We start from the raw sequence: 14,420 nt of genomic DNA, 5'->3' as shown, positions 1-14,420 counted from the left end.
AGGAGGGAGGGAGGAAAGGGGAACAGTCCTTTCTCTTCCTCCAAGGCAAAGCAGTTTAAAATAATGAACACAGAGAAACATAGCTGTTTATCTGAGGCTGGATCCAATGCCTTACAACACAAGCAAAAGATTTTGAAACAGTTGAAAAGCAACTCACTCTAATGCCTTGAAAGATCTCTCCAGCTACTACAAAGAGAACCACCTGAAGCCCAACCCTGCCAAGACACAAGTGTGTGCTTTCCACCTACGTAACCGCAAAGCCAACAGGAAACTGAAAGTTACTTGGGAAGGCCAAGAGCTCGAACACTGTTTCCATCCTAAATACCTTGGTGTCACCTTAGACCGAACACTAACATATAGGAAACCCTGCACGAACACCAAGCACAAAGTAGCTGCACGCAATAACATCCTGCGGAAACTGACTGGCAGCGCATGGGGTGCAGACCCACAAGTAGTGAGAACATCAGCCCTGGCCTTGTCTTTCTCAACGGCAGAGTCTGCCTGTCCTGTCTGGCACAAGTCTGCCCATGCAAAGCAGGTGGACATAGCACTGAAGGAAACATGCAGAATCATCACGGGATGCCTTAAACCGACACCTGTTGATAAACTCTACAAGTTAGCTGGCATTGCCCCTCCTGACGTGCGATGGGAAGTTGCCGCTAATGGTGAGAGAAAAAAGGTCGAACATTGTGAAAGCCACCCACTGCATGACTCTCACCCTCCTCCCACCAGACTCAAGTCAAGGAAGGGCTTCATGAGAACCACCACTCCTCTCGATGTTCCTCCAGCAACAGCAAGGATGTCCCTCTGGGCAGCTAAACCAGGCAATCCCAACTGGATGGCCCCCCACGAGGGTCAACCAAGAATGGGCAACTTGGAAGTCCCTGAACAGACTCAGAAGCGGAGTGGGCAGATCTAAAGACAACTTGGCAAGGTGGCCCTACCTGGAGGAATCCTCCACCTTGTGTGACTGTGGAGCTGAACACACAACTCCGCATATGAAGGCTTGCCCACAATGTCCTGCCTCATGTACGGAGGAGGAGTTGTTTAAAGCTACGGACAATGCGGTTGCTGTCGCCCGCTTTTGGTCCAAAACTATTTAGTTGCTTGTGATCTCTCCCCCCCCCCCCCCCCATTATTTGAAATGTATTTGTTATACAATGCTTTTGACACGAAATAAATAAATAAATTCTTTATTTACTCTGGGAGTTCCAGAGGTGGGGAGCGATCGCGGAGAAGGTCCTCTCTCTCGTTCCCACCAGCTGCACTTGAGACAGGGGTGGGACCGAGAGCAGGGCTTTCTCAGCCAACCATAGCACTCTTGTTGGTTTGTATACAGAGATGTGGTCATTTAAATAGCCTGGGCCCAAACCATTTAGGGCTTTATAGGTAATGACCAGCACTTTGTGTTTAGCCCGTAAGCAGACTGGCAGCCAGTGGAGTTGCCGTAACATAGAAGTTATCTGTTCCCTGTATGGCACTCCAGCTAGTAATCTGGCTGCCGACCTCTGTACCAGTTGCAGCTTCCAAACTGGCCCTACCTGGAGGAATCCTCCACCTTGTGTGACTGTGGAGCTGAACAAACAACTCAGCACATGTATGCTTGCCCACAATGCCCTGCCTCATGCACGGAGGAGGAGTTGTTTAAAGCTACAGACAATGCGGTTGCTGTCGCCCGCTTTTGGTCCAAAACTATTTAGTTGCTTGTGATTTCTTTTTTTTCATCTTTTTTTAAATTTTATTTCTATTTCCATTATTTGAAATGTACAATGATTTTGACACGAAATAAAATAAAATAAATAAATCTGAGGCTGGATCATCCTTTCTCTTCATCCCCTTTCCAGGGCCAGAGAAACAGGAGAATGGCCTGCCTCAGGGTAGCATGCTTGCTCCACCCTTGTTTAACATTGACACAAATGACTAGCCACTGCCAGAAGAGGTTCATCTCTGCTGACAATCATGCCATCACCGCCCAAGCAGGGAGCTTTGCAATGGTGGAACAGAAGCTCTCTGAAGCTTTAGGTGCTCTTACTGCCTATTACTGGGGAAACCAGCAGATCCCTAATCCATCTAAAACACAGATGCGTGCTTTTCACCTTAAGAACAGACAAGCATCTTGAGCTCTGAGGATGACCTGGGAAGGAATTCCCTTGCCATCCTTGTTGTGTGCATTTCTTGCTATGGTTGTATCTCTATATATTGATAGCAGACCTTTAAATAGTTATCTAAGTCAATGTAAGATTTGTGTAAGGTGAATGTTTAAATGTAATTTGTGCTGTGCCTGGGATTGCAAAGTGATTGCATCATCTGAAGTGTATGGACGTTGAAAAAGTTAATCAGTAATGGACTGTGATGACCCTGTGAGCGTCTGGAAGGAGGGAGGATACAGATATAAGAGTGAGTTTCTTCCTCTTGCATCAGCTATTAGCTACCAGCTACCAGCCACCAGTTATCAGTCATCGGTTGTTAGTTGTCTGTCTGCCTAGCTTGTATGTGCTGTATTTGCTGCTCTACACAGTAAAACTGTATGCATTGATTTTACTGGCATCTCCCAATGTCCATTCTTCTACACTCCCGAGCTTCCAAGCTCCAAAAGCTTCTTCACAATGCTGACAATCACAGCAGTGTCTGAAGAATAAACCTCCAAAGGAGTTTGATTGAAAGCCAGACTTCAAGTATGCTTATTAAAGCGATGTGCTGAGAACAAGGTCAGCGACTGTTCTATACATCTCTGCTAACTGTGATAAGGACTCTGCAGTGTTTGTTGGATTGGATCTAAGTGCAGGCCCGGCCCAACATGGCATGCTGGCCACGCCCCCGCGTTGGGCGCCACCTTCCCAGGGGCGCTATTGAGCCCCTAGGAGGCGGGGCCACACCTGGCGGAGGCGGGGCCGTGTGATGCGGAGGCGTGGCCAGGTCTGGCCCTACCTCCCACGGGGCGCACCATGGTGCAGCCAGGCCAGGGCGCACCCCGCAGGAGGCGGGACCGGCCACGCCTCCCACGGCGCGTGCCCGCTGCAGCAGCAGTCCTTTCATGCTGCGGCCTGGAAGAACTCCTGTCACAGCTTGGCTGCGCCAGGGCGCGCCCCGTGGGAGGCGGGGCCACGTCTGGCCCCGCCTCCTGCGCTGCGCACCCTGGCCCCGCCTCCCACGCCGCCTGCGCCGCGGGAGGAGTGGCCGCCCTGCGTGGGAGGCGGGGCTAGGGTGCGGGAGGCGGGGCCAGTCCTGGCCCCGCCTCCTGCGGCACAGGGGAGGGGGCGCAAAAAAATATTTGCGTACCCCTTTGAATTTCCTCGGGCCGGTCCTGTCTAAGTGCTTGTATTTGAGACAGTTTCATTGTGCAGCTGGAGGAGGACCTGAAAGAAGGAATTCATGTGCCTACCTAGCAGAGGTGTTATGTGTGTTTACTCTACCGCAACATGGATTTTGTTGTGACTCAGCTGGAGTCTCATACTGATTCTGATGAGGATGATGGGATTCTGGTTCAGGTTCACAATCAGGTGCAAAATGTCCCTGTTGTAGAAGGTGAGGAACAGGGTGCGCAAGTTCAGTTTCCCACGGCAAGGAATGATGTTGTTGATACTGAAACTAGCCAGGTGCAAATTGACTTGGAAAAGGAGGACAGTTCTAATGAGAAGCCTGACCTTGGTGAAACAGGAATCTTAGATCGAGCTGATCGTTTGGAATTCAAAATTCAAAGGAGTGTGAGAATAGCTAATAAGAAAGAGGTCAGAGGGCAAAGAAATGCCTTCATGTTTTGCAGTGTATTAAGCACTGTGTTTGGAAACAAACCTTTTTCAGAGCAACTTTTTGTCTAACCAAGAAACAAGTTCTCTCCTGGATTATCTTGCAGCTTTTGTCTTGGGACTTTGTCATGTTCTAATGCAAGGGTCCCCAAACTTTTTAAACAGGGAGCCAGTTCATGACCTTCGGACCGTTGGAGGGCCGGACTATAGTTGGCCACCGAGAAATAATAATTAATAATAGTAATAATAACAAAATAATAACAATAACAATAACAATAACAATAACAATAATAATAATAATAATAATAAAGAGGGTTGGAAGAGACCCTTTGGGCCATTCAGTCCAATCCCGTTCTGCCTTTGTGCACCAAAAGCACAAGCAAAGCATCCCTGACAGATGACCACCCAGCCTCAATGTTAATAATAATAATAATAATAATAATAATAATAATAATAGCAACAACAACAACAACAACAACAACAACAATAAAGAGGGTTGGAAGAGACCCCTTGGGCCATTTAGTCCAATCCCCTTCTGCCTTTGTGCACCAAAAGCACAAGCAAAGCATCCCTGACAGATGGCCACCCAGCCTCAATGTTAATAACAACAACAACAACAACAACAACAACAACAACAACAACAAAGAGGGTTGGAAGAGACCCCTTGGGCCATTTAGTCCAATCCCCTTCTGCCTTTGTGCACCAAAAGCCGTTAGTATTGCCCCTGACAGATGTCCACCCATCCTCAATGTTAATAGTAATAATAATAATAATAATAATAATAATAATAATAATAATTATAATAATGATGGTTGTAAGAGGCCCCTTGGTCATTTAGCCCAACCCCCTTCTGCTCTTGTGCCATGGGGACCGGATAAATGGCTTCGATGGGCCGCATCCGGCCCCCGGGCCTTAGTTTGGGGACCCCTGTTCTAATGGGACTCTGTTTATTGCTGGTGCTTCTTTGAATTATGCTCCAAGGCTTTATATTGTATTGATCTTGTGGAACTCTACTTTTGTTTTTAAGAACTCTTTTATCTTCTACTTTTTAATAAACGATAAAGACTTCAGCCTGTGTGTAGTCTGGTGTTTAAAGCAAGGTGAAGCTATCCTGAGGTGTGACAGATTTCACAAGACCTCCGGCCACTCTTGGCCATCTCCAAAAGAGGGGCTTTGCTATCCCTGCCCCCCTGCCCCACAGCATTAACCTTCACAGGCGGTGGCATGTCCTTCCACTGCGGGCTCGAGACCTGCCTCTCCGGGAAAAAGCCCTTGATGATTTCAGACGAGTGGCTCTTGAGGCGCGAAGGGGACCCGGTGCTGCTGCGCTGTGGGGATGAGCTGCTCCCGCCCGGAGAAAATGACCGCTGCTGCTCCCGGCTGACCATGGCCGTGGCCTGTTGCTTCTTGAAGGCGATGCTGGATGGCTCCTTGAAGACGATGATCTAAGCATAGGATGCAAGGGCAGAGGTGTTAAAACTGACCTTTGGAATCCCCCAAAATAAAGTCTAGACTCACTTGGCCCTCCTTCTGCGACTGTGTTTCCAAAATGGCAGGCAATGAAACACATACAATTTTAACAGGCTGCTCCCTGGGTGATCTGTCACAAATACTTTAAAAAGCATTTAAAAGATGTAAAAGGACCAAAGTGGTTCTGTCTGTTCAGAGCCGGTCCAACAATGAGGCAAACTAAGCGGTCGCTTGGGGTGCAAAACATACGGGGCGCTGTCGAGACTGCTTTTTCTGTTGATTTGTTGTAAGACATGATGTTTTGCTGCTTAATTTGTAAAATCTTAATGTAATTTGATGTTTAATAGGCTTTTCCTTAATTCCTCCTTATTATCCAACATTTTCGCTTATCCAATGCTTTTATTTTTCAGTGATTGGTTTGGGGGGGGGCAAAATTTTGTTCACCTACACTTGAAAATTACCTAGAGCCGGCTCTGTCTCCGTTGGAAGCCAACCAAAGAAGACTGCTTGGATGGGTGAAATGGCCCTACTATAAAGAATTGCTTATGGGGAAAACCAATATACCTGAATTAAGACCACAACAAGAAATTCAGGAAAGGTTCAAGGAAGTCTCATGGCTACAATATCTACAGATTAAAGAATACAACTCCGATAAGAAATTAGGCTTTTCCGAAGAGGACTTTTGGACAAATTGACACGAGAAAAAGTCAATAACAATAATTTATAATAAAGTAAGTAGTAAGTAAGTAAAAGTTTATTTGTATACCGCCCTCTCTCCCGAAAGGGACTCAGGGCAGTTTCCAATATAAAATCAGCATAAAACATTGTACAATAAAACACTAAAAACACTATAAGAATTTTAAAAAAACATACCAATTGACTAAAACAATCACATAAACAGAAGCAATATAATCACTCAAATAACATAATAAACTCCTCGGATGGGCTACTGAAACAGAAGAAATTAAAAATTCAGTGATAAAATGGGCTAGAAATATAGGAAGATCTATACAGATAAAAGAATGGGAAGAAATTTGGGTAAGGAAGTTAAGATTCACATACGCCTCAGATCTGAAGGAAAACTGGCTGAAAATGCTACACCGCTGGTACATCACCCCGAAAAAATTGGGAATGATGTACAAAAATATGGACAATAACTGCTGGAAATGAAGGTTGATATTTTCACATGTGGTGGACCTGCAGGAAAACATTGGCCTACTGGAAAAACATTCACATAGAATGTCAAAGAATTTTGAAAAAGGACTTCTCAATGAGACCTGAATATGATTTATTAGGAATGTTTGACTCAGAACTCTTGACAAACCAAAATAAAGAAAAGTTGTTTACTTATTTTACTACAGCCGATAGAATGGTTTTTGCGAAAAGGTGGAAGATGGACATAATACCGGATACAAAGGATTGGTTAATCAAAGTAATGAAAATAAAGAATATGAATAAACTAACATTTTTGTTAAAGGAAAATACAGGCAGTGGGTTAAAAATGACTGACTGGTCAATTTTGGAAGACTATTTAAAGAGAAATGAAGGACTTGAGAGGGGAAGAAATAAAATCACCACTGACCAAGCGGTTGTGGGTTCGAAGCCCAGGTTGGGGTTAATAATAATAAAATAATAAAATAATAAAACTTTATTTATACCCCACCACCATCTCCCCCTAAAGAAGGGCTTAAAAACTCGTCTTATACTTGAGAATATACGGTATTTAAAAGTTGACCAACCTTCAAAAAAACTGACTACAGAGTTTGTTGGTCCTTATTGTATTGTCAACCCAGTGACTGTTCAGCTTTAGTTTCCACACAATCTAAACCGGACACATCCCGTGTTCCATTGCAGCCTGATGAAACCAGCCTCTGATCAGTCTACATGGCATCCCCAAGTTCAGATACCCAGTCCCATTCTCGTTGATGGACAACAACATTATAAATGGGAGGAAATACTAGACATCATTATGGCAACCTACAATATTTGGTGCACTGGAAGCATTTCCCCGATTCTGAGTATGTGCACTGGAAAGATGTCTGAGCACTGATGATGACCAAGACATTCCATTTACTGTAGCCTTCAAAACCTAAATAGTTTGATGTTTGTTCTCACCATGATAACTGATATAGTCTTACTTTCTTGCTTTATGTATTACTATGTCTATACATATCATTTTTAGGAGGGGAAATATATGTCATGAATCCGTATCCAGTGTTTTCAAGGCACCAGGTCACCTCCATGCCGTGAGTTTCTAGCTAAGGTTGAGAAATGAAAACAGTATCTGCTTAGAACTGGATTATATGAGGCCCCTTCTACACAGCTGAACTGGATTATATGGCAGTGTGGACTCAAGATAATCCAGTTCAAAGCAGATACTGTGGATTATCTGCTTTGGCATTCTGTGTTGTATTGCTCCAATTTGCTATATGTGTGTGTGTGTGTGTGTGTGTAAAGAAATCCTTGCAAAGTTGCTTGTAAAAGAGCTCAGTTTTTGCAGAGGCAGGCCACGCCTCAAACAATGTATCGGTTTGCTGGCAGATGGCTGAGATTGTCAGTTGGTGATCTGGGCTTCCAGAGAGAGCACAGAAAAGGCAGGCTCTCTGGCTACGGTCAAGTAGCAGTTTGAATATGCTATGCTAGATATATTGAATGCTGATTGATTAGTTATTGATCTTATGCAACTACATGGACATTGTACGATTGCTGAACTGTTTACTTATATTTCAACTCAACAAGTAAAGTTCCTTTGTTCTTTCAATTCCTCTGCCTGGTGTGAGTTCTTTGCACATGGTGTTAACTGGACACTGCTGGTTCCGCTACACACTGTAAACCCTAACACGTTGTATAGCTGTGTGGAAGGGCCTTGAGTCTTCACTGCCATATAATCCAGTTCAAATCAGATAATCTGTATTTTATAGGCAGTGTGGAAGAGGCCTGAGTGAACTCTGTCTGTCCCCTGGGTGCCATTATTGCTAGGAGATGAAGTGGGCGGGGCCTAAAGGGGGTGGGGCCTACCCTTCTGACTGGTACCCAGGGGAAACTGGCTCTTCCTCATCCTCTAATTTGGACTTTATTTTTCTAGGTTTTTTGTTTGAAAGACATAGATTGGATGACTATGTCTTATGTGGCCAAATTTGACGTGATTTGGTTCAGTGGTTTTGTTGTTTACTCCATGGGAAAAATGCACATTACATTTATACACATACACACACACACACCACTTGTTTCACTGCCAACAGAATATCTGAAGATGCCGGCCATGGATGCGGGTGAAACATCAGGAGAGAATGCTGCTAGGACATGGCCATGCAGCCTGAAAAACTCACATCTTTCCAAGATGTCCTTGTGTGTGGATTCAACTGCTACGAAGGCTCTGCAGTAACCACTAGGCATGTCCGATCAATGAAAAAATGTTTCAATTCTCATTTCTAAAGTAGGGGGCGCTGGCGCTTCGATATAGAAAGTGTTTCTGATTTTTTCACCCAAAAATTTCAGATATTTCCAAACATTTGTTTCTAAAATGGCGGACGCGCATGTGCAATCGCCAAAAAAAAAGGAACCCGGGGGGGGGGGGGGACTTTTACAGGGCTCTCCCGCCCTCATTTTTTGAGCTATCCTCATCAAATTTGCCATGCCCTTGCAAGTTGTGCAAAGATATTTTGAAAACTAGAAATTCCCTTGCTATATTTGTAAGCAAGAAGGACACTGGAAATCAATGGTGTCTCTGGCTATGTGATCCCACAAGCCTCAACCCAATGCCTTCAATTATAAATGGACCAGTGACCACCATACCAAGCAATGCCCTGGCAAGGAGTGCAAAGATACTTTGAAAACTAGAAATTCCCTTGCTAAGAGAAAGAACCAGCAACAAAACCCTAACCCTTTCTCCAAACCCCTCTGTGGGAACAGTCAGACTGGGCCCCTTCACCTTCTCTCTCCCTCAAGACACAAGGCTTGCTTGCTCTCCGTTTGCAGACCACCACCCTCTCCGTGCAAAGCCCAGCCCAGAATGGCTCGCCCGGTGTCCTGCTCCCAGTGCCACCGTGGCTGATGAAGATGAAAACATGGGGTTTTCGCCGGCTCAGCAAGAGTCGGAATTTTTCCAGATGCCTGATGTTGATGTTTTTGCCCAAGAACCCATTAAAACAGACCTTGAGCAGTTCTCACCCCCTTTTGTTAGGAGACAGTCCTATACTGCGGGCAGGGGAGAGAAGGAGCAGGTTCGGAGGAGTTTGAGACTTGCAGCTAAACAAGACACTGATTAGCCATGTTCCCCTGGGAAAATCTAGGGAGTCTCACATCTGGAGAGAGCTGTGTTTCGTTTCCTGTTCCCTAGGGAAAGAGAACGCTGGACACCTGCTTTGCAGGAAAACGAGACCCAGTTAAATGTGCCTGGCACGGTAGGTTCCGTGCGGAGTCAACAGAGCAGCTTCAGGAGTGATTTCGTGTTTCCAGCCTAGTGTGGAATTGCAAAGTCCGCAACTCCAGTTCCTTGCCTTGCTTTGTCTAGCCAAGTATTCAAGAAATATCTTGCCTTGTTTCCAGCCTTGGACCTTGCATCTAGTATCAAGCTTTGTTTCTACCTTTGCTGTGGACTTACTTTGAACCTTGGAAAGAATTTGGATGTTTCCCCACTCTATTGCTTGCAAATAGAGTGTGTTTCGGTTTGGATCTTCAACTTTGGACTCTAATATAAAATATTGGACAATATAATTTTGGACTATTTCTGACCTTTCCTGAAAGGTCTTTTATTGGACTTTATTTCCTACTTGTTTTTATTATTCTTACATATTTCCTTAATAAAGATATTAGATAGTTATTGGCCTCTGTGTTCGGTTCTTAGTGCTCCGTTGCCCAGGGCGTGACACCCGGGCTACACAACGGGATTTTATGGCAATCTTCCACGTGGACGCAGAGGACCCTAGCCCCCACCTTTGCGTCCATCGTGGACACCATGCCACTAAGCTCCCATTCAAGGTAGGTTGCAGAAACAATTTTTTTTTTAAATTAAAAAAATATATTTTAAAAAAATTGGGGGGAGGGGGGAATTAACGAAACATTAAGAGACAATTAGAGAATGGGCCAACAATGGTTAGAATTACATTGCTGGTTGCGCTGTGAGACAATGTCTCGGAATGCATATCAAAAAGCGAGAACAATCCGAAATAAATCCGAAATACGATTCAAAACGATTTTTGGACATGTCTAGTAACCACAGAGCATATCCTGCGCATTTTCTCTCCAGTTTCCTACCACAAGTTTATATATAGCAGCCTTTACTCTGCCGTAGATCCCAAATATTCCCACAGACGAGGGGGAGGCAGAGGGAGGGATGGAAGGGGGGGAGGACACAAAAGGTGCGTGCTGGCAGCCCTACCTTCCCACTCTTCATGGACGGAGTGCGGGGCATGGGTGCCGCCAAAGGCACAGAGACCGGAGGCATCAGAGGCACGGGAGGCACGGGAGGCTCCGGAGGCATTGGAGGCACCACAGGCTTAGGTCTGGGTTCCACAATCACATCTAACTGGCTTTCATACTGAGGAGAAGAAGGCAAAGAGTCCTGGTTGAGGTGGATCCATACCTGCGTTGGCTTCAGAGTGGCTCCTCGTACAGGATGGGATTTCTGCAGATGGATGTGCGGTGTTTTCCTTCTCCATGGGCAACCATGGCTTGCAACAGGCACATATTAGAGGAATTATTATTATTGTTATTGTCACAATGACTTGGTCTGACACAGCAAACACGATAGATATGCTGGATTTTGTATCACAAAATCACAAGTCGAACACTTCCCAAGCGTTTAGGACTGTATGATGTATTATTATTACTACTACTACTACTACTACTACTACCACCAACAGAAACAATTTCTTGGTGTTTTAGGCCTGTTCCTGGGGTTCTATGAGGCGCCGATTCAGAAAATTCCACCTCCTGCTCTAGTTTCTTAGATAGGGTTTGGATATTTGGATAGATGTCCCATTGAGGAGAAGGGGGCAAGCTTGTTTTCTGCTCTCCAGAGACTGGGACACAATGGAGCCATGGATTCAACTGGCAGGAAAAGAGATTCCACCTAAATATTATGGAGAACTTCATGACAGTTAGAGCTGTTTGACTATGAAATATGCTGCTGCCTGGGAGTCTGATGGAGCCTCCTTCTTTGAAGGCTTTTAAGAGGAGACTAGATGGCCATTAGTCAGGAGAGCTTGAACAGTGTCTTCCTGGGTGGCCCTTGGGGTCCCTTCCAACTCTCAGATTCCACGGTTACCTTCTTTTCTCACCTTCTCCCTGAGAGGCTTGGTCATCCCTTCCTTAGAGTCCTTGGTGGTGAGCAAAAGGCCTTGAGCCACAGCCTTGGGGTCCACCAGAGTCGCCTGCTTCCGTGACTGGAAAAGCTGGGGGCTCTTCATCAAGGGGTCCTGGATGGGCGGCAGGAGGGACTTCTCTCTGTAGAACATCTCCTTCATCATGACGTCCACCTGGAAGGACCCAACAGGCCATAGGATGAGCCTTGCCTGCTCCCCGGAGAAAAGAGGAGATGATGTCCCCAGCTCCTGCCCAGCTCTGCTCACCTGCTTCTTCGCTTGGGCTTCTTCGGCTTCTGAGATCGACTCCGTCCCAGACGTCGTAGTGGTGCTTAACAGGGTCTGTGGGGTTCCTGGAGAAGAGGCAACCCGGGAAGGGACTCCTGGGGAGGGGGTTGCCTGGGAAGGGGCTGCCTGGGAAGGGGCTCTCGGCTTCTCCTCCTGAAAGGAAGAAGGGCTGGTGAAAGGCCAAAGAGGCCCACAATCCAAGGCAAAAGGAACTGATGAAGGTGTATTGGGAAAATATAATACTTCTATTGGAAACTATATATTGAATGTAATCATATTAGAAATAGGAATAGGAGACTATGTAATCACCAGCAGAATGTGTGCATATAGCCCCAAAATACACTTTGCCTAGCAAGACCCAGCAGAGACCAAAGTTCACCCTAAGGGCCAGAGACATATGTCAAGTGTCAACAAGAATAGATAAGCTAATGGACAAAAGACAAATTAAGGCTTTTAGGATGTCAAGATAAGACCTGGTGTCATGTAGGAGTGCTAATGACTCCCTGACAAGCTAAGATAGGGGGGAATTCCTTAATTAATGGATCCCTGAGAGCCTAGATAGGAATTCCTTAGATAAGGCCTAATGGAGGGTCAGAGGTCTTGAAAGTAGCCTATATTTTAGGAAAATGCAAAAATAGCTTTTAGTAAAGTGCAAAAGCAAGACTTTTTTGACACTAATTGGTGATGGATAATGCCTATATGACGTAGATAGAGAAAGGCAAAAATAGTATATAAGGACCTGTGTTTCTTTGTTCTGTACCTTCGCTTTCCTGATTACAATAATCCTTTTCTTATTGCTTATTCTCTCTGGCCACTGAGAATAAACGTCTTTTTTTCTACAGCCACCGGAACTCTCTTTGTCTCGTTACCTAAAACTTTTGTCTGCCATTTCAGAACAACCTGAAGACCAAAGCCTGTTGGAAGTGAAGAGGCATCAACCCTTTGTCAGGAAGCCCTTCTACATGGCCATATTGTTACGGTATAATGAAGCTCTGTATGTGTTAAAGAAAAACTACACTGCTGATCATAACATGCAGGAGCTAATCTAGGTCAGCAGTGAAGCAATTAAGTTTGGACCACAACCAGTGGAGCGTGACTGTGCATTAGCTTCTGCTTTTGGTTTTGCTTTTGCTTTTGGATTTTCTCTTTTGGAAGCCATGCTCTTTGTACCTTGCAATTCTTTTTGCATCTTGCAATGTTTACAAGGACTATGTAAGTTTGTTTTGCTGTAGGATTTAAGTTTTGATACCACACTGCAAGTTTATGTTTGGACTCTGCTGTAAAGAGTAAAGTTTTACCATTTTTCCAGCTGTGCAAAGTTATTCCGTCTTTGTTAGACTAGACTGAATTCCGTTTGAAGCGCAACACACATTATCCAGATTTTCAAAGCTGATTACTTATCCAAGCTAAACAGGCCGGCAGAAGCTTGAATAAGCGAATATCTTGGATAATGAGGGATTAAGGAAAAGCCTATTAAACATCAAATTAGGTTATGATTTTACAAATTAAGCACCAAAACATCATGTTATACAACAAATTTGACAGAAAAAGTAGTTCAATAGGCAGTAATGTTATGTTGTAATTACTGTATTTACAAATTTAGCACCAAAATATCATGCTTTATTGAAAACACTAACTACAAAAATGGCTTGGATTATCCAGAGGCTTGGATAAGCTAGGCTTGGATAAGTGAGACTCTACTGTATTCCACATCATCTGCTTGGAACTGGTTTACATGAGTCTACACTGCCATATAATCCAGTTCCTAGAAGATAATCTGGATTTTATATGGCAGTGCAGAAGGGGTCAGGATTTGGAAAAAACTTGGCATTTCTGTAAGCGAAAGCAGAGTTAATACCCCTGGCCTCACCACCTGTAAACGAGTTAAGACACTGTAATTAGGGTGTGGTGGTTAATGCAATGGATGTAGTATAGGTTGTAGTTATGCTAAGTTTGATGAGAGTTGATGAGGGATGCATGGTGGTTTTTGGAGAGAGTTGCTGTTGGAATAGAGAGAGAGAAACTGTCAAGTTTGTATATATCGTATACAATACAACAAAGAAGAAACATTCCGAAACAACAAATCTCTACTAATTTCAGAAATGTTTCAAAGCCTTCTGTCTTACTTCATAATGCTTCGCAGGGGTTCCATTCCAATTAGTAATTTGGAGATTTGTATTAACGAATCAGACAAATCTTTGAATTACGAAACAGGCCTCCGAAGCTTTGCACAACCCTACTGGCTACGTTGCACTCTAGTTGGCTACAGATGCCAAATATTCCCACGAATCCTGGGAGGAATGGATCAGAAACAGCTGAGTTTGTTCAGCTTGGAGAAGTGAAGACAGAGAAGGAACATGACTGCGCATTTGGAAGGAAATGCAGAAGGAAAATGGAGAGGACTGGTCACTGGGAATGTTATCCTGTTGGCAATATGTATTGGCATAATTGTAAGCTACACCTGCATGTTTACTTCTTTGGACAAATTTGGCGTCTCCAGCTGCAACCACTGCCTCCCCCACCCAAATAAGTTCCCTTGTTGAATGGGGAGAGGAGGGGCTTTTCTCCCCAATGGAGCATTATTGGCCGCCCTCCTTGTTTGTGCTGCCAG

The 14,420-nt window shown here is 44.6% G+C and overlaps 1 protein-coding gene across 1 annotated transcript in view; it reads right to left on the bottom strand.

The window, feature by feature from the left end:
* The window catches only part of wdr97 (WD repeat domain 97), a 104,788-nt gene that overhangs the window by 46,012 nt on the left and 44,356 nt on the right, over nt 1-14,420 (bottom strand). Inside the window, exons 15-18 of the mRNA XM_062979840.1 lie at nt 11,789-11,962; nt 11,498-11,695; nt 10,597-10,755; nt 4,955-5,191 (exon numbers count right to left, since the gene is read on the bottom strand). Coding sequence (XP_062835910.1) covers nt 4,955-5,191; nt 10,597-10,755; nt 11,498-11,695; nt 11,789-11,962 — 768 coding nt within the window. The remainder of the gene's footprint in view (nt 1-4,954; nt 5,192-10,596; nt 10,756-11,497; nt 11,696-11,788; nt 11,963-14,420) is intronic.

The sequence above is a fragment of the Anolis carolinensis genome, chromosome 4, assembly GCF_035594765.1.
Source record: "Anolis carolinensis isolate JA03-04 chromosome 4, rAnoCar3.1.pri, whole genome shotgun sequence".
Taxonomy (NCBI): Eukaryota; Metazoa; Chordata; class Lepidosauria; order Squamata; family Dactyloidae; genus Anolis; species Anolis carolinensis.
This window is presented reverse-complemented; position numbering and strand designations above follow the sequence as displayed.